The sequence below is a fragment of the Gymnodraco acuticeps genome, unplaced genomic scaffold, assembly GCF_902827175.1.
Source record: "Gymnodraco acuticeps unplaced genomic scaffold, fGymAcu1.1, whole genome shotgun sequence".
Classification (NCBI taxonomy): Eukaryota; Metazoa; Chordata; class Actinopteri; order Perciformes; family Bathydraconidae; genus Gymnodraco; species Gymnodraco acuticeps.
In genome coordinates, this window is record NW_022991642.1 from 1,165,996 (window position 1) to 1,190,021 (window position 24,026).

Sequence of the window (24,026 nt, forward strand, 5' to 3'; positions counted from 1 at the left end):
ACCAACAGACAGCCTTACCTGAAAGACTGATACTAAGCAGTCTTTGTAACAGTATGGCATGATTCACTGTATCAAAAGCCTTTGACAAGTCAATAAAAATTGCTGTGCAATGCTCTCTATTGTCTAATAAATAAATAAGATAATTTACTACTTTTTAAGGCAGCTGTTGTAGTGCTGTTTTTTCCTAAAACCAGATTGAAATTCAGATAAAATATTATTTGTTGATAAAAAACTCCTTCAGTTGGAAGTTGACCAGAGATTCCAGTACTTTATTTAAAACACATAATTTGGGGATGGGTCTGTAGTTGTTTAGGAGAGTGGGGTCACCCCCTTTTAGCAGTGGGAGAACAAAAGCAGATTTCCAAATAAGGGGAATTTCGTTTGACTCCAAGGACAGATTAAAAAGATAAGCCAAGGGCAAAGCTATAAAATCAGCTGCTAACTTTAAAAAGTACGGCTCCAGGTTGTCAGGACCTGCTGATTTTCTTGGTTCCAAACTTTTCAGGGCTTTATGAACCTCTGAGACTGTTACTGGAATAAAATTAAACTGTTCACCCTCCCAGATACCACCGTCAGAGCGATCAGTGCCTCCTTGAGCTATGTTCTGCGAGGTAAACAGCTAACCAGAAGCACTAAAATGTTCATTAAAACAACCAAGCATTTCTGCCTTATCAGCGATTTGAACAGAGTCCTCCTTCACAATGCAATGTGGAAGCTCTATAACATTTTTGTTTGCAGCTAGTGATTTAATAGTTTTCCAGAATTTAAGGGGATTATTTAGGTTGTCTGAAGTTTCAGTTAGGAGATGGTCCGTTTTGGCTTTTCTGATTTTAACGGTAAATGCATTTCGCAGCTGCCTGAAGAGCAGCCAACCCAAGACCTGTACTCCTGGCATTTGACCATGCCATATTGTGCTTGTGTAGTAAATCAGAAAGATCTGATGTGAACCATGCCTTTTACTCTGTAGTTTCTTATGGGGGCATGCCTGTCAACTATTTTAATAAAACCATCATAAAATAATGTCCAGGCAGTTTCAACATCTGCAATGAGATTGATTGTGTCCCAATCAAATAGAAACAGGTCGTGGAAAAAACCCTGCTCTACAAAATGTTTCAGATCACGCTTTATGATGATATGGGGTTTTGTCTTAAGGACTTTTGTATTCCGTACCGTGGCAATGACACAGTGGTCACTGATGTCATTTGCAAATACAGAAGCAGGGGTGTATTTATGAGAAGCATTTGTAAGGATTAGATCAATTAAGGAGGATTTTTCAGGAGATTTCAGATTGGGTCTAGTGGGACTGCCAACAATCTGAAAGAGATTTAAGGAATTGCAGTATGTTTTAACTAGGGCTGTCAAGTTAACGCGTTAATAAAAAATTAATGGGACTAATTATTTTAACGCATGTGTATTTTTTGTCCTCGGCCGCCCCGTAGTTTCAGAGCGCATCGAGTTTAAAATACCATCTACAAGCTGATGCTGACAGCCCCGCTCCTGCCGTCCGCTTGCGGGAGACCACACTTCCACGCTCACCGGCAGGCACCGACTGGCCATCGGGAGGACCGGGAGGGTGTGTGTACAGTGGGGCAAAAAAGTATTTAGTCAGCCACCAATTGTGCAAGTTCTCCCACTTAAAAAGATGAGAGAGGCCTGTAATTTTCATCCTAGGTATACCTCAACTATGAGAGACATAATGGGGGGAAAGAATCCAGGAAATCACATTGTAGGATTTTTAATGAATGAATTGGTAAATTCCTCGGTAAAATAAGTATTTGGTCACCTACAAACAAACAAGATTTCTGGCTCTCACAGACCTGTAACTTCTTATTTAAGAGCCTCCTCTGTCCTCCACTTGTTAACTGTATTAATGGCACCTCTTTGAACTCGTTATCAGTATAAAAGACACCTGTCCACAACCTCAAACAGTCACACTCCAAACTCCACTATGGCCAAGACCAAAGAGCTGTCAAAGGACACCAGAAACAAAATTGTAGACCTGCACCAGGCTGGGAAGACTGAATCTGCAATAGGTAAGCAGCTTGGTGTGAAGAAATCAACTGTGGGAGCAATTATTAGAAAATGGAAGACATACAAGACCACTGCTAATCTCCCTCGATCTGGGGCTCCACGCAAGATCTCACCCCGTGGGGTCAAAATTATCACAAGAACGGTGAGCAAAAATCCCAGAACCACACGGGGGGGCCTAGTCAATGACCTGCAGAGAGCTGGGACCAAAGTAACAAAGGCTACCATCAGTAACACACTACGCCGCCAGGGACTCAAATCCTGCAGTGCCAGACGTGTCCCCCTGCTTAAGCCAGTACATGTCCAGGCCCGTCTGAAGTTTTCTAGATAGCATTTAGATGATCCAGAAGAGGATTGGGAGAATATGGTCATATGGTCAGATGAAACCAAAATATAACTTTTTGGTAAAAACTCAACTAGATGTGTTTGGAGGAGAAAGAATGCAGAGTTGCATCCAAAGTACACCATACCTACTGTGAAACATGGGGGTGGAAACATCATGCTGATCCGTGTAAAGGAAAGAATGAATGGGGCCATGTATCGTGAGATTTTGAATGACAACCTCCTTCCATCAGCAAGGGCATTGAAGATGAAACGTGGCTGGATCTTTCAGCATGATAACGATCCCAAACACACCGCCCTGGTAACGAAGGAGTGGCTTCGTAAGAAGCATTTCGAGGTCCTGGAGTGGCCTAGCCAGTCTCCAGATCTCAACCCCATAGAACATCTTTGGAGGGAGTTGAAAGTCCGTGTTGCCCAGCGACAGCCTCAAAACATCACTGCTCGAGAGGAGATCTGCATGGCGGAATGGGCCAAAATACCAGCAACAGTGTGTGAAAACCTTGTGAAGATTTACAGAAAACGTTTGACCTCTCATTGCCAACAAAGGGTATATAACAAAGGATTGAGATGAACTTTTGTTATTGACCAAATACTTATTTTCCACCATAATTTGCAAATAAATTCTTTAAAAATCAGACAATGTGATTTTCTGGATTTTTTTTTTTTTTTTTCTCATTTTGTCTCATCGTTGAGGTATACCTAGGATGAAAATTACAGGCCTCTCATCTTTTTAAGTGGGAGAACTTGCACAATTGGTGGCTGACTAAATACTTTTTTGTCCCACTGTATGTGTGGAGCGAGAGAGAGACCTTACGTGTATTGTTGTTGTTAGCATCTGATGCTAGCTAGCTGCGCTAACGGATATAAGGAGCTGTTTAAATGAAAACAGAGGAGCGACAAATGCGCCGAGCACTTGACTTTATGCAGGTAGCCAGACAATGCGGCATTGTACGAAAAGTCAGCACACAGCACGGATAGTGCAACATGATTGCAGCGTCCAGACAGCTCCCGTTCGAGCATATGCCTTGAGTTGCACATAGCTTCAACGATCCATCACACACACACACACACACACACACACACACTTGATATTGTATGAGAGGTTCCAGGTTGAATTGAGGCGAATATTTTTAATGTTCAGAGGTTGTTGTGTTTAATATTCATGAGAATATTTGTCATTGTTCAAATGATAATAAACATTTGCATAAAGCATATTTGTCCACTCATGTTGATAAAAGTATTAAAAACTTGAAAAATATTCCTCTAAGGTACATTTAGAACAGATAAAAAATGTGCGATTAACTATGGACAATCATGCGATTAAATATTTTAATCGACTGACAGCCCTAGTTTTAACATCATCAGATACTGGTTGCAGCCAGTTCCAGTTAAGGTCACCCACAAGGACAATTTCAGTATAGTTAAGACTGGACAAAAGCTGCATTTAAAGATGGTAAAGCGTCGCTGACAGCTGAAGGTGGTCTGTAGCAACCAACAACAGTAATATGGAGCAGAATAATTTTTACATGAAACTTTGATTTAACATAGACTGCAACACCTCCACCCTTTTTAGGTCGATCAGTCCTATACACATTATAGCCGTCAATGCAAATATCTTTGCTTGAAATTGATTTTCCGAAGTTTCAGATATCACTATTATATCAGCATCGGTTGAATGTGCCCAAATACGAATCATATCCATTTTAGCAATCAAACTAAATGGATGAGACCAAGACCAGACCTTGATTTAAAATCTGCTGGGGCGTTAAAATTAACACAAGAATCTGGTCCAGGGTTAAGTTGCACATTTCCTGAAATCAACAAGAGTACAATTAGACACCTATAGACAGGCCTAGGTGGACTTTTTGACGGCTCTCTCTTAGTGTTTAAACCTAACACAAAATCATGAACATGACTTGAAGAAATAATAAAGTTGTCTTGTAGAGCCATGAGGCTATTCAGACGGGCCAAGTCCACAGATCCGCTCTTGACAGACGCGGGAGAGAGGATCAGAGGGAGGGGGCTCAACATTGTGCCCAGCGGACTGCAAGAGGAGCACGTTCCCCGTCCTGGTAAAACCGGGGTTGGGAGAAATGGACGGGATATTTCGGTCCCGTGGGGACTTCCCCCAGTGCTGCTCCAAATTAAAAGGGATAGGACAGCCAAAAGCAGTGACATAATTAAAATCCCGCAAAACGTGGAGAACCCGACCAAAACAGCAGACTCTTGAGCTTCACGCCACAAGACAAATTAGTGAAGAACGAAATCAGGGTCAATCCCATGTAAATCCGTTCCGGGAATTTTCAACCACCCGATCAGCTGGGGACGATGTGTGTCATGATGTCACATGTAAACAGGAAGCCCGACCCGATACATTGCTGGTTTAAAAGTAAAAAAAACTGGATAAGTAGGGATTGTAACACAGTCAAGTAATTGAAAACCATTCCAGGTGTCTACCTCATGAAGCTGACTGAGAGAAGCCAAGAGTGAGCAAAGGCAAAAGGGGTCTACTTTGAAGAATCTAAAATAAAAATCATATTCTTGATTTTTTTTTTTAGCACTTTTTTATTACCTAGATAATTCCATATGTTGTCTTTTATACTTTTGATGTCTTCAGTATTAATCTACTAAGTAGAAACAAATTAAAATAAACAAAAACCATTGAATGAGAAGGTGTGTCGAAACTTTTGACTGGTACTGTATATAAAAAACACACATATTTTAATATTTAGCAGGTTCCCTCATCTATAATCATTTATACAAGAGCAACTTTGAACATGTACAGCAGTAAAATGCAACATACAAAATAATCAAGAAACATCATAAATGAAACACTGACAGGGAACATTGTACTGCACCATCATTACTATTACACAAGAAGGTGCCGTATAATGTTCTGATGATACTTGCATACTTTTACTTAAATAAAGTTTGAATGCAGGATTTTAATTTGTAACAGAGTATTTTAATTCTATACTATAGGCGTAGTGTATCTGTGAACAATCCCAAATACAATTCATTGTTTACATTGCAGCAAGTGCTAAACCAGAAGAAAAAAACCTTTTTCTTTTTTAACTGGAAGTGGAAAGGGGTTGGGCTACATGAGGTGGATTGAGCCAACACAAACATTAGACTGGGACTAAGAAAGATAATATGAAAGTATAAAAACAAAGGCATTAATTAGGGCTGCAAAATCTCTCCCATTGTAATGGTGATTAGATTTTTAAATGCTAACACTTAACAGTTGTTTCTTACTGTGTGTTTCCTGTTTCCTGCAGATGTCCAGCTGCTGGTGGTGGTTAAAGAAGAGGTTCTCCCTGACCAGCAGGAGTGGAGCACCAGTCTAGACCAGGAGGACCCAGAGCCCCCGCCACACATTAAACAGGAACAGGAGGAACTCAGGATCAGTCAGGAGGGAGAGCAGCTTCAGGAGCTGGAGGAGGCTGATATCACCAAGTCCACTTTCACTCCTGACCCTGTGAAGAGTGAAGATGATAAAGAGAAACCTCAGTGCTCACAGCCTCATCAAAGACAAACTGAACACATGGAAACAGAAGCTGATGGAGATGACTGTCGAGGACCAGAACCAGCCAGGAACTCGGATCCAGAGAGCAGTTTACAACCAAAGACTGAGGACGACACTGGAGACTCTTCTGAACCCGACACTGGAGACTCTTCTGAACCCGACACTGATGACTCTTCTGAACCCGACACTGATGACTCTTCTGAACCTGACACTGAAGACAGTGCTGATTGGAAGGACACCAGAGAACCTGCTTCAGGCATAAACTCACTGAAAAATAGACAAGAATATGTCAGTGATTCAAGCCGTAGTGCTGTAAAGAAACAATTTGGCTGCTCTGTGTGTAGGAAATATTTTACATATAGAAAAAATGTTCAGCGACACATGAGAATCCACACAGGAGAGAAACCATTCAACTGCTCAGTCTGTAAGAAAGCTTTTTCACAGAATATACATTTAAAGGAACACATGAGAGGCCACACAGGAGAGAAACCACACAACTGCTCAGTCTGTGAGAAAGCTTTTTCACGGAGTGGAAGTTTAAAGGCACACATGAGAATCCACACAGGAGAGAAACCACACAGCTGCTCAGTCTGTAAGAAAGCTTTTTCACGGAGTGGAAGTTTAAAGGCACACATGAGAGGCCACACAGGAGAGAAACCACACAACTGCTCAGTTTGTGAGAAAGCTTTTTCACGGAGTGGAAGTTTAAAGACACACATGAGAATCCACACAGGAGAGGAAATATACTGCAATGTTTGTGACAAAATATTTAAATGGCGTAGTGATTTCAAAAGACACAAGTGTGTTGGTCATCAGTCCTCACAGCTTAATGAATAAGTCTTAAGACGGTTCACACATGAGAAAAATCAGTCTGACTGGATTAACATTGTTGCACAACATTCATATAAGCAGGGCTGCACATAACTGGTGTGCATGCGCACCCCACGCCCAAAAAGAGCACCGGATCTTTTGAAAAAAGGCGCATTTACGCACCAACATTGAGAGAGAGGGGGAAAGAGAGAGAGAAGAGAGATATTTGCGAGTTACATAAGAACTGGTAAGATAGCAGGTTTTCCCACTCATAGACTTTACTTGGGCGGGCTGCCCAGGTATATTAACGGCCGCCAAAGTATAATTCGCGAGCTATTTAGGTTTAATTAACCCAGTAACCCTGCTGCGTGCTCACTAGCACCTCCCCCCCCCTTCCCCCTGTTCATAAAGTCAAATACCCCTCAAAAGGTCTGGTTTATTTCATTTTAAGGATGCGCACCAAGCAATATCTCCAGGTGCTCCTTTGAGAACCAGGGCAAAAAAGTTATGTGCACCCCTGCATATAAGACTTAAATGAACTCCATCTTTATCAACATAAGTGGACAATATGTTTAATGTTTTTGTTAGTCAGATTTTCTGATTTATACGTTGTTGATGAACCATTTTATTTTGGATTGAGGGCTCCAAGTTTCCATATAGAGATATAGGATGATTTGATGTTTTGTTCTTCATTTCTAAATGTTTAGTATCATTGCTATCCTGTTAATGAGCCCTGTTTTACATAAATGTACCTGTTATCTGATTGTTTTTTCTTCTGTAACTGTAAGGGAATACATTTGCCTATTTTGTATCCTGATGACCTAATGCCGTTACATGTAATACGTTACTCCCTAAGCCTGATTTCACCCACCTGCAAGCGATTTGCTAATAATCACAAATGTTCATTTCTTTGACCCCTTGACTCAACTATTTCTTGTTTAATAATCGTTACATCTCCTCAGGACCAAGTTCTCGTGTCCTGCCTTTCACCTGCTGATCACTCACTGCTCATTTAAGGTGCACTGACATTTACAAGGGACCAGCTAGTCTCAGTGTCTTAGTGTCTTAATGCAAAAGTTTTGTAAAGTGATGCTCGACCAAAAAAGTGCTGTTGGGTTGTGTGCTCTCTGCAGGACGGGGTCTGTACTCAAAGATTGTTTATGAAATGAGAGTTTCACTCTGTTTTTGTTGTCCAAACGAAGCCAACAGAGCGATACGTCTTCTTTTGGCATAAATGTTACAGTATCCAGTTCAACTGTCATCCACATATTAATGATTTAACTGCAATGTAGGAGATATGGCTAGTAATTGACTATTTCAAAAGAATGTGAAGAGGTTACAGTCTTGAGGCCATGTCCAATATGTTTATGTTGTTTGATTAAATCTACTGAAATGAGCATTCAATGACTAAATTATTCTTAATTACTGTCATTACATCATGGGTTTGCATTGCAATATTAGAACGCATAAAACCCAACTTTATTTCTTCTAAGTTGCGGGTGTTCATTGTTTAGAAGTCCACTGTGATTCATCCAAGCTTCCACTTCGTGCACCGATGATGCTGAAAGTATCTGTTGTATGCTTTACCTGCTCCATTAACACAGGTGTAATTCACTGGACAGAGACAAGAGATAGTGGATGGATCCAGAGAAGAACCAGAAGATAGTCCGTATAGATGCTTCAGTAATGAACAATTACAGGCCCATATCAAACCTGCCATTTCTAGGTAAAATCATTGGAAAAGTAGTTTTTCAACAGTTGAGTAATTTCTTGCATTTAAATAACTGTTTGGATGTGTTACAGTCAGGCTTTCGTCCAAACCACAGTACTGAGACTGCTCTTGTAAAGGTCTTCAATGACATCCACTTAAACGCTGTCATGGCCCTTAGCCATAACGAACGTGTGGAAAAGACAAGTGTATATATATGAAAAAGGTATTTATTTGATAACACAATGTGGTCGAAGCCAAAAAAAAAGGCAAAGCAAAAGAATAGGAGACGTGGCTGCTCTCTGAGGTTCGGTCCTCTGCGGGGAGAGCGATTGAGGGTCTCACTCAGGCCTTTTAACCCTCTGGTACCGGCAGCCAGGTGTCCTCACTCAAAGCTGATAGACGAAAGGGAGAACATTAAAGGAACACACACACACACACACCACAAGAGATAGCATGGCAGGGGTCATCACCCCCCCCCCCCTTAAAATCGGTGTCCCCAGGACCTCAAAACAAAAGACATAAGGCACTACAAAGAAAACCAACAATTGCAACATACAACCCTCATACTGCCAACCGCGCCTCCAACACCCAGCCAGACCTTTAGCAACACAGGTAGGCTACCTGAGAAGCACATTTTAAAAAGATGGGCAGAGCGAGAACGATTTACCAAAATAGTATGTAACATTTGTGACAATCATATCACCAACCATCAATCTGGAAAGAAAATAGGTTCAGCGCAGTTAACAGATGGTCCATGTTTCCTCAGTTGTAGCAGTTAGTCTCACTGGCTTTACTGCAATGCACTGCAATGTGGCCAATGTCGCCACACCTGTAACATTTCACCTTAATTACAACGTCTCTGGATGTGACCAAGCCCACCGCAGGAGTAGCACTTCCGGTCGATGGCATGCCCACAGTTACGAGCCATGTGTCCTTTGTCTCCACACCGATAGCAGAACATTTCCTTGCCTCGTCCTCGACCCCTGCTGCCGACCACCATCAACGCCGCCGCCGCCAAGACCACCATCAACGCCGCCGCCACTACCACTTTCAACGCCGCTGCCGCCACGACCACTTTGACTAGTGGGGCAATGCTTGGTCTTCTGGTTTCTAAACAACATAGTTTTGGCCATAGCACGCGTGACCACGCAGGAGGACGTGACCTCTGGCACCACTGTAGAGCCCTCCCCAAACCCAGACTCAATCAGGTCACCAGTCACTAAAAGTTCAGGGAGAACATCAGTCCAGACTCTGCTACCTGCCAAACCGTTGCCCAGAATGAAATGTATCCCCTCGATTGCAAAGCTGGACGTACACCAACAGTTACTTCACCCTTAACAAGGTCACAGTCAATATACATCATATGAACAGGAATAGGAAGAACTTTTAATCCCATCCCCCAACTCAGAACTGTGTCACCTGTGTCACTTTCATCTGTCAAAGGCAACACAGAGTCAACAATATAGGAGTCAAAAGCCTCTGTGTCCCGTGAGATTTTGATTGGAACTTTGACCTTACTACCTACCAATGACACCTAGCAGTCTCGTATAAATGGAGCATAAGATGCCAAAACCTCAGATCCACATAAGTGGGATGTAAGCACATCGGCAACACAGCAGCTTTTCACAGGAGCAGCAAATGCAACAGGCCCAACAAAATATGGCAGCAGGTCCCGCCTCGGCTCCGCCTCTTTGCCCTTATTTGGAGCAGGCGGGAGTTGAACTCTGACGTCACTGTCGAGCCGTTAGTGGCCGACTCCGCCTACTAAGGGCTTCTCCGCAACTCTGCAGAATCCTATGGGTGACGTCACGGACCCTACGTTATATATAGCCTACAGTCTATGGCTGTATCTCATACCGAGTTCCCAATGAGTAAAGCCTTAGAATAACTCTAAACAACGAACATTAAATCATATGTTCATGTTAACAATATTATTTTTATTCCAGTTGAATGATTGTGATTGAAAAGCCTAAGGAGGCTGGTAAACATTGCAAAGAAGGATTTGTATTCCTTAATAATATTCATCTTTTTGAGTCAAAGTCTCTTAAAAACATCTTATTTTAGAGGAACATCTCCAGCTAACATCAGGAAACAGAATTTAAGCATTTCTGGCTTTTTTTGTTACAAATTCCCTGATTCTGATCAAATATAGTTCAGAATAAGTTTCCCCAGCTAAACACAAGATGTGATTTATCTAATTATCTCATCTTTACTTCAAGATATCTCACCAAGTCATTTTGTTCTTGTTCTATTGGCAGATTGAAAACCTTGTTTTTATTATATATGGACTTGTTGTTGGAGCTGCATCTTTTACAGTGTGTCTGCACTTTCTGACATGACTCTGTTCATATTCTGCTATTATTTGTATTGTCGTTTTTGAATGTTCTTTTTGTGTGCTATTAAAAATAAACAATTTGAATGGAAACTAATCCAAGCAGCACATAGTAAACTAAAAAAGAAATCAGCCAGTCAACCATTTGTGGACCTTTTGTCGGTTGAGCTATCGATGTGATGGATTTAGTAGAGAGAATAATGGATGCCCTTTCTTGCAATGTAAACAAAAGTGGAAAATAATTGTTATATTCAAACCCAATTGAAATGCTTCTTCCCGTGCTACGCCCTTTTACAATTTGAAACTTTTTTCCTCAATGGAGCAAACATTCAGACAAACCAACCTGTAAACATCACCTCCTTTGTGGAGGTTACATTACTTTTAATTATTATATATTGCCTTTAATATCTTTATCCCTCGCAGACCAAAAACCAGCAGCTCCACACAGTTCCAACACATGGAAACACCAGGCAACCACATCGGTCTGAGTGATATTAAACGTTTGCACAAAGACTTGTTAAGCATTTAATTTGTGTTTTGTATTTAATGCAAATAGAGTTGGACTGAGGGACTCCATTATAGCACAGACAGGAACCCCTTCCCTCTCTGTGTGTTTATTTCATCTTCTCTCCTTTTGTTCTCCTCTTTAAAACACTCCTCTTCACCCCCCCCCACACACACACACACACACACACACACACACACACACACACACACACACACACACACACACACACACACACACACACACACACACACACACACACACACACACACAAAACCCTCAATAATATATCCCCTGCACCTTTGCTTAAACACGCACACACACACATGGTGTGTTGTGGTTCTCTGTTTTGCCCTAAAGAGGTCATTTTGGACGGCCTCGTCTCAGCCGTCTCTTTCAAGACTGCAACACAACTCATGAAATCATTCAATGCAGTAACTCATGGAATATAAGAGTTTTTCTCATTGGTTTTAAACACGTAAATAGATTTTGAGTACCTTTTTTATAAGCCAAACAAATGAATGTACTATGCCCCAATGTACTTAAGAAATAAAAAGCAATGGGTTCTTCCATGGTCTATTTTTGTAAAAATCGACATCATAGTTCTTCTCTGATCCTTGCTGAGGTAACAGTGCAGGAGCGTCGATCAGAGCAGGAGCGTCGATCAGAGCAGGAGTGCCTCACCTGGCAGTGTTTTTACTCATCCGCCTCACAGAGCGTGGAAAGTTAGGGGCAGAGCTGCCTCTCTTCCGCCGGCGTGGAAAGGAGGATTTGCACCGAGGGCATTGCGGAGTAGCCTGAACGTTCTCCACGTTTGGGCTGGGGCCTGCTTCTACTTCTCTTGTACTGCTGTAGTGGAGGCCTGCGTCCACCTGTACTGTGCTGCTGCGCTGAGGAGGATTTTGCACTGGAGACATCGCAGAGAGACGGAGCGGCTCCACGTTCAGGCTGGGGCCTGCTTTCCACCTGTCCTGTTTCTGCTGTAGCGGAGGCCTACCTCCACCTGTCGTGTGCTGCTGTGCTGAGGAGGATTTACCCCGGGGACATCGCTGAGAGACCGGAGCGCCTCCACGTTTCGAGCTGGGGCCTGTTTTCGCCTGTCTCTGCTGAGGAGGTTTTGCCCCAAAAACCTCACGGATGCTGTACTGGTCTGAGAAAATTGCCCTTATCGTGATTCTGCTGCTATGATGGTTCTTCAGGACTGCTTCTTGAGCTCTAATCACACTTTCACAGACTTTGCTGGTGATTTTAAAGTAGATTGGTTCTGGTTTTCGCGCTATTATTGCTATCAGGAAATGTACAACCTAACCCTGGTCCGCCCAGTAGTAATAGTAGTAGTCAGATCGCTACTCCTGCTGTTAAAACACATCTTATCCTTTCACCATGTATTCTGTCGGAATAAAACCTAAAAACACTGACTTTTATTTAGTTGTATCCTTCCGCTTAGAAAACTAGACGAAACGTCCAATAATTGAAATGATGTCTGCCCTGCACATCCCTGTGAACACGGCTTCAGTCCACGGCAAGCCTTCAATCTACGGTACAACACCTGAGCAGCGGAGGAGTGATTGAGATATCTAGAGATCTGAGTCCTGTGGGCTGCTTGTGTTTCTGTTCATCAGGACATCATATGACCAACAGATCCTGTGTGAACGCACTACGTTAGTCAGTGGACGTACGACAACATGCACAATAACTTATATTGCAGTTATAGGCTATATACTTTGGTTTAAATTGCGTACATAAAATAGCTAGAGAGCTAACGTTAATTTCATTCATCCAATGTCAGACTTTTTAACGAAAGTTTCAATGCTTTTCTTTCATTATAATTTGAGTAAAAGGTTGAGGAGATAACATTGTATTGTTTTATTTTTTCAGTAACACAGATATAATGAAAATAATATCAGTCGAAGCTCAGCTTTGGTAAGGGATATATGGGACAGGCAGAGAGAAAGAGAGAAAGTGATGGAAGTCAGAGAGGAACTGCAGGTGCAGCCTTCTGAGCACAGGGTTGCATTTACATTCTGTTCATGTGCTGTTCAATACAAACTATGTAGGCTTAATAACCCCATCTATCTATCTGCAAAGTGAAATTAACTAAATTACTGAATGATTTGTAATACACTGGCAGGAGCGACAAGTAAGGAGGAGCATACATTTAACAATGAGGGATGAGTAGACGACAGAGAGAGTAATGAACAGAAAGAAGACAGCGAGATTATTTTTCCAATGTTTTGTGAGCAATTTAGCCTCTTCCGCATGTCCAGATTATAATGTGGATCATTATTGGTAACAATCAACTGATTCTCGTGAATTACACTTTCAAATATCTATTATACTGCAGCCCACTGACATGGTTTGAAATCAATATATTATCCAATTTGTCAATGTTGTCTGTTCAGCGCAGACTAAAAGCCAGAATGAAATAATCTAAATAATTGTCAAATCAGCTGAGAAGTACCTTGATATGAAAAGGATGCACTGGGAACATCCATCCATCCATCCATCTTCTCCCACTTATCCGTGGTCGGGTCGCGGGGGTAGCAGTTCCAGCAGAGAGCCCCAAACTTTCTTTTCCCTGGCGACATCAACCAGCTCTGACTGGGGGATCCCAAGGCGCTCCCAGGCCAGCGAAGAGATATAATCCCTCCGCCTGGTCCTAGGTCTACCCCTTGGTCTCTTCCCAGCTGGACGTGCCTGGAACACCTCCCTAGGGAGGCGCCCAGGTGACATCCTAACTAGGTGCCCGAACCACCTCAACTGGCTCCTTTCGACGCGAAGGAGGAGCGGCTCAACTCCGAGTCCCTCCCTGATGACCGAACTTCTCACCTTATCCCTAAGGGAGACACCAGCCACCCTGCGGAGAAAACCCATCTCGGCCGCTTGTATCCGCTTGTATCCGCTTGTATCCGCGATCTCGTTCTTTCGGTCATGACCCATCCTTCATGACCATAGGTGAGGGTAGGAACGAAAATGGCCCGGTAGACAGAGAGCTTTGCCTTCTGGCTCAGCTCCCTTTTCGTCACAACGGTGCGGTAAAGCGACTGCAGTACCGCTCCCGCTGCTCCGATTCTCCGGCCCATCTCACGCTCCATTGTTCCCTCACTCGAGAACAAGACCTTGAGATACTTGAACTCCTTCACTTGGGGTAAGGACTCATTCCCTACTTGGAGTGGACAGTCCATCGGTTTCCTGCTGAGAACCATGGCCACAGATTTGGAGGTGCTGATCCTCATCCCAGCCGCTTCACACTCGTTTGCGAACCGATCCAGTGAGTGCTGAAGGTCGCAGACCGATGAAGCCATTAGAACCACATCATCTGCAAAAAGCTGTGGTGCAATCCTTAGTCCACCAAACTGCAGACCCCCTCCCCCATGACTACGCCTCGAAATCCGATCCATGTATATTACAAACAGGATTGGTGACAAAGCGCAGCCCTGGCGGAGGCCAACCCTCACCGGAAATGGGTCCGACTTACTGCCGAGGACCCGGACACAGCTCTCGCTTTGGGAGTACAGAGATTGGATGGCCCTGAGTAGAGACCCCCACACCCCATACTCCCGCAGCACCTCCCACAGTAACTCCCTGGGAACTCGGTCATACGCCTTCTCCAAGTCTACAAAACACATGTAGACCGGATAAGCGTACTCCAAGGCCCCCTCCAGGATCCTTGCGAGAGTAAAAAGCTGATCCGTTGTTCCACGACCAGGACGGAATCCGCATTGTTCCTCCTCAATCTGAGGTTCGACAATCGGCCTGACCCTCCTTTCGAGTACCTTAGAGTAAACTTTCCCGGGGAGGCTGAGTAGTGTGATGCCTCTGTAATTGGCACACACCCTCTGATCCCCCTTTTTAAAAAAGGGAACCACCACCCCGGTCTGCCACTCCTTCGGTACTGTTTCCGACTTCCACGCAACGTTGATGAGACGTGTCAACCATGACAGTCCCTCAACACCCAGAGCCTTCAGCATTTCCGGGCGGATCTCATCCACCCTCGGGGCTTTGCACTGGGAACATGTCAAAGATTTCCTAAATGATAACTTCCAACAATCTCAGACATGGACTGTGAAGAGTTTATCGCCGGCCACTAGAGGGCAGCATCACTGCTGTCGCTGTCCGGATATGCCGTGCTCTGACCCGGTAGTGCCGAGCGGCCATTTTAGTTCAAATATTGTTCATTCACTCCGCCTTGAGTTGAGACGTTCATCCACTCATTCATGTAAGATTGTTTCCACTATTGTTTGGTGTGTCTTTACTCTATGTAATTGCATATATGTGTATTGGTCATGACATGCATGTATGTAGTACTTTGTCAGCTTATCTTATCTAGTATCTATCTAGTACTTTGTCAGCTTATCTTGCTGCATTGCTCTGTTTCAGGGTGTCGTCATCCTTGTCATTAAAGTACCAAAACTGACATTGAGGAGTGTGTTTCATCATCCTGATGGTGTTAATTGTACAGCAGTGGAATGCTAGAAGTTTAATTGCAAATGGACAAGAGTTCAACAAATATATTGACAACCTGGGAGAGAAACCTGATGTACTTTATATTCAGCAAACATGGCTGAAACCACAACTGGATTTGATTGTAAAGGGATATACTGCAGTTAGAAGAGATAGGGACTCTGGCAGAGGGGGAGGAGTTGCAACATTCATTCATACAGAGTGGTTTAAGTTACAAAGTTATGCATGTAAGTACAGATCATGAAGAAATAGTTATAACGGTATGGAATGATAGAGGACCTATAGATATAGTAAATTATTATAAGCCATGTGGGAAATTAAATCAAAGTATATTAGAGGATTGCTGGGGGTTCACTGCAAGACAAAGTAATATGGTGTGGGGATTTTAATTAACATAACTCGCTATGGGGAAGCAGTAGCACAGATGCAAATGGTGCAGTAGTTATTTTTTGTTTATTATTGTTCTGCATAGTCTCTTGTCCACACTCCAGTCCAGTTGGTGGCAGTAATGTACCTACAAGTTGGTTTGCCAACTGCCAATAAACACCAAAGAAGAAGAAGTGAAGTTCTCTGCTCTTTCTAACCTGGATCGAGGTGAAGTCTCGTCTCTACGGTTCTCTCTCTCTGTGTTCCTGAAAAAGTGTGTGTGAGCTCCAGCACTACTGATCCATCATCTGTGTGCCTGGATAAACCTCCGAATGGACTCAGTGTTCTTTTTTATGGAGCGTTTATCTCGGACTATAGGAGCTAGCTTAGCATGCTAGCTGGAAACACGTTAGCAACACTAGTCACATTGAGAGTTTGATGGAGAGAGAAACGGTGTGTTTGACGGAGTTAGCAGGAAAAGGTGATCTATTAAACATGAGTAAAGTCCAAATGCTGCTGTCGTTGAAGAAGCAGCGACTCACTGCTGCTGCTGAAGATATATTTGCTCTGTTTGAAAAAACGATAGCAGAGCTCGAGGAGGAGCTGTCTCTTTCCAAAGAGGAGAACGAGAGACTCCAGAAACTACTGGACGCTGTTTTACAGCCTCAACTTCGGATACACAGAGCAGGTCTGTTCCCTTTACTCTTAATTAACACTTTAAACTCTTCAGTAACACTATATTATCACATTAATAACACTTACGTTTAGACTCTTTATCAGCACTTGCTGCAGGTAGTAGATCCTGAAGTAAAAGTACAAATCCGACGACTTCTCAGTTGCAGTGGGCGACATTATTGTCCCAAGTAAGAAGGAAATTACATACCTAGGATCTATTCTTGAGGCAAACCTCTCCTGTGACAAAATGGCATCCAATGTAATAAAAAAAGTCAATCAAAGAACTAGATTCCTATACCGGATCTCCTCTGGTAAACAAAAACACCCTGAAAACTCTGGCAGGAGCACTCATTCAAGGGTACTATGACTATGCTTGCACGTCATGGTACCATAGCACCTCCAAGGTGCTAAAAATAAAACTTCAAACATCGCAAAATAAACTGGTCAGACTACTGCTTGACCTTTCATCTAGAACCCACCTCACCTCTGCCCACTTTGACAACCAAGGATGGCTTAGAGTAGACGACAGAGTACAGCTACTTGCAATGGGCCTGGTCTACAAGATCCACTACACCTCTATGGTACCCATGTACATGTCAAAATTATTCCCAAAGGTCAAGGAATACCATGATCATAACACCAGAGGGAGCTCCACAAATCATGTGAAACCCAGATTTGGCACAAAAAAGGGGGAATACACGTTTCGCAATGATGCCACATCAAGGTGGAACGCTCTTCCCACAACTGTAAAGGAAAGTAAAACTATACTTACCTTCAAAACCTCTCTTAAAGAGCACCTTCGGGGGAGAGCATTGCAAAACTGGCCCCGGTAATGGTACAAATCTCAACCTGTCGTTCAATGGACAGCTTCCCCCCCCATCTATGTATATACTCGCATTTTAGACTCTGTTACTAACTGTATATCTGTAGACTTGGTATGTCTTAAATGTCCGGTTAGGATGTATTAGAACGAAATCTAAAATGAAAATTGTAAATAAGCAATCTGTATGTAAAAAACCACCTGTATGTAAATTGTAAATAAGCCATCTGTATGTCAAATAGTCTTATATGTCTTAAATGACATGATGAATTGGAAATGGGGGACCCTGATGTAAACAAGACGAAAGTCTTTCTCTGGTCTGCATCCCCTTAACAATTGTATGTTTTGAGCTGTACTGTACTGTACCCAATATACAAGCTGTTAATACACTTTTCAATCAATCAATGAAACACCACACTGTGAAAATACTCCATTACAAGTTAAAGTACTGCATTCATATCTTATTTAAGTAAAAGTATGTAATTATTATTAGACAAATATATTTTATTATAATAATTATAATTTATTACGGAAGAACAAACCTACCAAAAGCCAAGTCTCTCTTTATAGATTTCAAAATGAACCTGGAGATTTGTTTTTCGCCACCTACGTTCAGCTTTTCTACACTCTCTTTTTTCTGTTTTCACTGTCATGGCCTTTCTCCATGGAGATATTTTCTTGCCAGACACTTCCTTTACCTTTGTTGGAGCAATGGCATCTATAATAATTTTTTAATTAAAGGGCCCATGTTATGCTTTTCCGGTTATTACCCGTCCCCTTGTGTGTTATGAAGGTGTTTATGCATGTAAACGGTCTGCAGAGTCAAAAACCCTCAAAGTACACCCTGTAGCGAGTACAATTCTAACACAGTCTATGCTGCCCCAAAACGCCTTGTTGGAGATTTCTCATCTTCCATTGTTTACTTCCTGGGTACTGTGACATGTGAATACCCAGAGGCCACACCCTCTGCCAGCATTTCACGAAACAAAGCTTCACAAACCTTTCAGCGATTCATGCCGGATATGTACAGCGTAGCGCACTGAAGAACGATGCTGTTCCTACTTTGTTTGGACCAGCGGGAGGTTCGGGTAACCTGTAAGTATTCATTGTTGTTTATGATGTTTAAAACAAACAAGGTATCTACCACGACTGTTTAAATGGGTAAAAGTTTTTCGGGCTGCTAAGCTGGGATCGCGGATAAATGCTCTCCGCAGACCAATGCTCACATCGTTATAAGCAGGGCTGCACATAACTGGTGCGCAGGTGCGCATGCGCACCTCTGCCAAAAAAAGAGCACCGGGTCATTTGAAAAAAGGCGCATTTGCGTACCAACATTGAGAGAGAGAGGGAGAGAGAGAGATATTTGCGAGTTGCATATGAACTCAGGGTCGGCCCGTCGCACTCGCTAGATGTTCGCCTAAGGCGCCAGATCTGTGGAGGCGCTGCGCTGGCAGTTCTGGGAGGGAAAAAAACATTTTTGACCGTTGGCGCTCATCCTAATTTTCGGCCTTGATGTAACAATATTCATAATAAAGTAAAGTAACACCCTTTTCACCCCGGTTACATGTTTCATTTGCCCTGTATGATGGGCACTGTAAGTGATGAAAATGGGGGATGTTGGCTTATCTGGCGCCCGCAGCTCACAGACAAAATGCGAGTGAGGGAGAGAGAGAAGGGCGCACCGCCCGGTACCGGCGCTGTTGTTATTAGAATCTGGTGCTAGCTGCTCTAACGGATATAAGAAGAAGATGTTTCTACAATAATGTGGAGGGAGAGTCCTCTCCAGTCAGACTGATAACTACAGTTCAGTGAGGTAAAGGACTCTTAGTCTAAGTTCAATCGGTTTGGTCACAATTTATGTAAACACATATTTCCAAGGCACTCCTTTATAATTATTGGGATAAACAGGTTTTAAATCATTCCAATGTATACTATAGGACAGTAACCAAAAATATCCTTTAAAACTGGAGAGATAAAAAAAAATGCATAAATAAATATTAAGGTAAAATAAGATATGAATGAACAACACAAATAAAATAAGTTACATTCATTTGTTATTGGCTATGTTAGGTTATTGGTTATGTTCACATACTTATTTGATTACATCCACTTGTCTAAGATGACAACAGAGACTTTCGACCCAAACCCAGCTGTTGACTTGTGGATGCAAGCAGCTAATCGCAGACTCAACCATAGAGAAAGAAGTAGGCCTACATCATCAGCTACCATGTCTGACAGAGAGGAAGACAGTGAGGAGAACAGTCAGGAGGGTAGTGATGACAGCTTGTCTTGTAGGATTACTGTTCGTGCTAATGTTGTCTTGTGTTCACCTCTGCATGTGTGTTCTGTGTTCACCTCTGCATGTGTTTTCAGTGCCGTGTGTCTGGCAAATAAAGTCAAGACCCCCTCAAAAGTTACGGTTTATTTCATTTTAAGGATGAGCACCAAGCAACATCTCCAGGTGCTCCTTTGAGAACAAGGGCAAAAAAGTGATGTAAACCCCTGGTTATCAGCCTTTTTCTTACTCAATATCAAGCCACACTTATTGTTTTTACTTTGGCTGTGAGTGTTTGTGTGTGTGCTCAGGATGAGTTTTGCTTGTTCTTGCTGTATCGGTGACCCGGAAGCCTCGCAACGAGCCTCGCAACATCCTGACCAATCAGAGCACAGTGGGCTCACAGGGAGCAGGAGCTCCAACAAGCCGTTTAGGACAGAGAGTGAATACCGGTGAATACACATGCTTTACAGAGATGCTGTATGAGAAACCAATGTGAGTTTGTAAAATTGCACAGTATAAATCTTTTTTAGTATACCTTAACAATGGAATTATGATCAGTAGAAATGGCCATGACATGGGACCTTTTTAAAATGAACTACTAATTTACTGAGGTGTTAGCAGGGGCAAGTGCACCCTGTGTGGAAGAAAAATTCTGAGTAAACATTTCCCTAGTATTTTCAGTTAACCCTTGTATCGTATTCGGGTCTGTGGGACCCGTTTTCATTATTTAGCTAAAGAAAAATGATATGATAAATTATTTTCAAACCCACACTCAATGGCCTTGGCTCATTTTCTGTGAAGATCATATATCAGAACATATTTTCAATGACCACCCACTGTACCCCCACTGTACCCCCCTACACATTTACAATACATACAGGGTGTTCAGGTCTAACAAAAGTGTGTGTGACTTTTGTGTTTCTGCCCCTGCCATGCCCGCACCAGGTTAGGGTTAGCCCATAAGATGTCTTCCTGCATTGAAGGGAATCATTGAACAAAATAGCAACTCCACCCCCTTTCTTATGCATTCTTTCCTGACTCATAAAACTAAAGTTGGGAGGTGTTGATTCGATAAGAACAGCTGCACTGTTATTTTGTTCAATCCAAGTTTCTGTTAAAAACATAAAATCTAGATTGTGCTCGGTGATAAAATCATTGATTAAAAATGTTTTTCCTGGCAAAGACCTGCCATTTAATAAAGCTAGTTTACGTTCGTTAAATACACTAACAGTCAGATTTTTTGTGACAAGCTGTAGCTGACATGGAATCACTGCTAAATTTGTTAAACTCACACAAACGTTTGAGCGCTTCCTGAAGCTGATTCACCGCTCTCAATCTATTACCTATCAACACAGATATCGGCAAAGCTACTGGCAGGCAGGGCCCCAGCTTGTCCTGGAAAGAGTTGAGAGTGCCATACGCCCTGGAGCCTGGACCCAGCACATATCAGTTAGTTTGCTGTGTTTTGTACACACACATTCTTATCAGGCTTCAGAGACCGCAGAGGCTGTCTTGAAGGGGGGGAGGTGGTTGATGTAGGCACGGTGATGAAGACGGGGAGATGGTGCGCTTCTCTGCTTCGATGATTGCGCTGGGCGTCCGTTGAGGGGCGGGGGTAAAGGACATGCTGCCAACCCTGTGTATCGCCTTCATGCGGTCATTGAACTCCAGGAAGGACTTGGTGCCAACCCTCTGTATCTCTTTCATGTGGTCATCAAACTCCAGGAGGGAGGGTGAAAGGGTGAACGGAGAGTAGAGAGAGCTGGGGGGTGAATGAAGAGTATCTTCAAAGGTGATAGGGGGGGGGGGGGGTGAAGGGCAGTGGAGACTCCTCCATTTGTCTCATCGGTTTCCCATAATCAAGACATTCCTCAGGCGGGTGCAGTGATACTTCTTCAAGGTTTTCTGCGCGATGTGTTGTGTCTTTCTCTTGTTTTGATTCCTCTTGTCCTTGGCAGAGGGAACAGATTGATGACGCAGGCAGTTGAATATGTTAGAGATAAACAATTTCACTCCTGACTTGTTCAGGCAAACTCCATTTGCCTTAAAAGATGTCTTCGGTCCCAGAAAAAGTTAAAATTGTCAATAAAATGGACAGAATGGTCAGTACAGACAGTTGAAAGCCACGTGTTCAGTGCAAACAATCTGCTGAATCTCTCCACTCCTCTTCTGACTGGCGGTAGAGGGCCACTGATGAACACCTCTGCATTTAGAGAGCTGACAGTTTCCAACAAACATTTAAAGTCTTTTTTCAGCACTTCATTCGTTCCAATATGCAGTACCACATTGTTCACAGTCGGTTGTTCAGCACCAATATGCAAGGTCTTATAAGCCAAGTCAGAGACCATTTCCTTGGGAAAAGGAAGTACTTTGGTTTTGTTCTTACTACACAGACTTCTTACATCTCTTACAGCAGAGTCACCCACAATCAGAGTTTCAGGCCAAGTCGTTAGCTTTACCTCTAGCCTTTTACTTTAGGAGTAGCTATTGGTCCTTACCCTGCTGTGTGAAGAGGACAGGTTATCCAGGTCTTCAGAAAGAGATCTCCGGTTCTGAGTCAGCGGAGCGTATCTGTTCTGGATTGGCGCACTTGGTGGTTTAGGAGGATTGTTTGTAGTTCTCCCTTTGGCAGCTGTCCACGGCTGTTACCTAGTATGAATAGGCGTTGAAGAGGCGATATTCCTGGGTGATAACAATTCAGGCCAGCCGGTCGCATCACAGATTTCAGGGCGCTGGGCTCTGCCTGTTATTCGTCCTCCCAAATCCCATGGAAATGATTTACTCTTTGCACACAGAGAGTTACAGGGAGGACTACCACTTGTAGATGTATTACCCGGTACATAGCCCTCCAGTTCCTTGGAATCCTTGTAGCTGCTAACTTGCTGTGAGTGAGCATGCCTCTCCACTCTTTTGCAACACTGGTAAAGTGGTGGCATTCCAGCATAGTCCATTCACTTCCACGTTAACTTCCAACCGTTGCATTTTCATTTCCAACACGGCCATCTTCTTTAGAAGTTTGTGGAAGTCATCTGTAGAGAACGGAGGCATTTTGCTGCTAACTAGCTTAAGCTAAATAGCATGCAGTACCAGGCTTTAGCTGTTGCTAGGACACGCTACTGTAAGACTGAGGTCGTCGTAAAAATATTGAAATATGGCTGAAACCCTCCGTCTATTTACGAAAAATGACTTGTTCATTAGTATCAGTACTTTAAGAATGACGGAGAAAAGTACTCCGGTGAGAAAGCGCCGTTTTAATAAGAGCTGTGTGTGTTCAGCGCTCTGCTTCCACTCCCTGTACTGCAGCCGTGCCTGCAGTCCCTCCCCTCTCAAGCACGCTCTAAGTGCCTCCCCTCTCTCGTGCACGGGCTAGCTGCCAGAGCATGTGAGAAAGCGAGAAGCATGGCTGCAAGTGGGAGTGCAACTGCCGCTGCGCCTCGGCTTGTTGACAAAAAAGACGCCAGAAGCGACATTTGGAAGTATTTTAGCTATATCTCTGACAGTGAGGGCAAGCCTACGGACACCACGAGGCCTGTCTGTAAGAAATGTTTTAGATCCCTGCAAACCAAGGGAGCCAACACATCAAACTTCGCTAAGCAACTCGCCAACCGGCATCCAGACAGGTTAGCGAATGTGATAGATAACATAATTACATCATGCTCAATCGCATGCCCTCAAATCTAAGTCAAACCAGTGTAATTTATTTTGTGACAAATTAACGTTTTCGTAGTTTGCCGAGGCAATTAATGGCAATGATAACTGTCTAATATGGCTATCTTTTTAGCTAACTTACCAATGTGGTTATGATTCTGGTGTGAAATATAAAGCACAATAATTACATTTAATTACATTCTTGACTTGGTATTAGGGTTGAAGGATTAATCGATTTTAAATCGAAATCGTGATTTGAAATGATGCGATTATCAAATCGCAAAGCCTGAGATTTTTTTTAACATTTCTTTTTTTTTTTTACAATTTTTTTTCCGCAATTACATTTTCCCCCAAAATCGTGCAGCCCTAATCGGTATCGAAACCAACATTTTGGTATCGTGACAACACTAATTTGGACCCATCAGACCAAAGTAGAGATTTCCACTGTCTAATGTCCAATCCTTGAGTTTCTTGGCCCAAACAATTCTCTTCTTCTTGTTGTTCATCCTCAGTGGTGGATC

At 42.9% G+C, this 24,026-nt stretch overlaps 1 protein-coding gene and 1 pseudogene across 3 annotated transcripts in view; both read left to right on the plus strand.

Annotated features, from left to right (window-relative positions):
• LOC117534283 overlaps nt 1-24,026 on the plus strand; it is an 865,641-nt pseudogene that overhangs the window by 597,583 nt on the left and 244,032 nt on the right.
• LOC117534291 (zinc finger protein 32-like) overlaps nt 15,736-24,026 on the plus strand; it is a 32,285-nt gene continuing 23,994 nt past the window's right edge. For 2 of the 3 annotated variants that reach the window (XM_034198488.1, XM_034198486.1), the window contains exon 1: nt 15,736-16,772. In XM_034198488.1, coding sequence (XP_034054379.1) covers nt 16,523-16,772 — 250 coding nt within the window. In that variant the 5' untranslated portion in view covers nt 15,736-16,522. Of the gene's footprint in view, nt 16,773-20,062; nt 20,350-24,026 lie in introns of those variants that run through there. The other variant, XM_034198487.1, reaches the window with a different exon arrangement.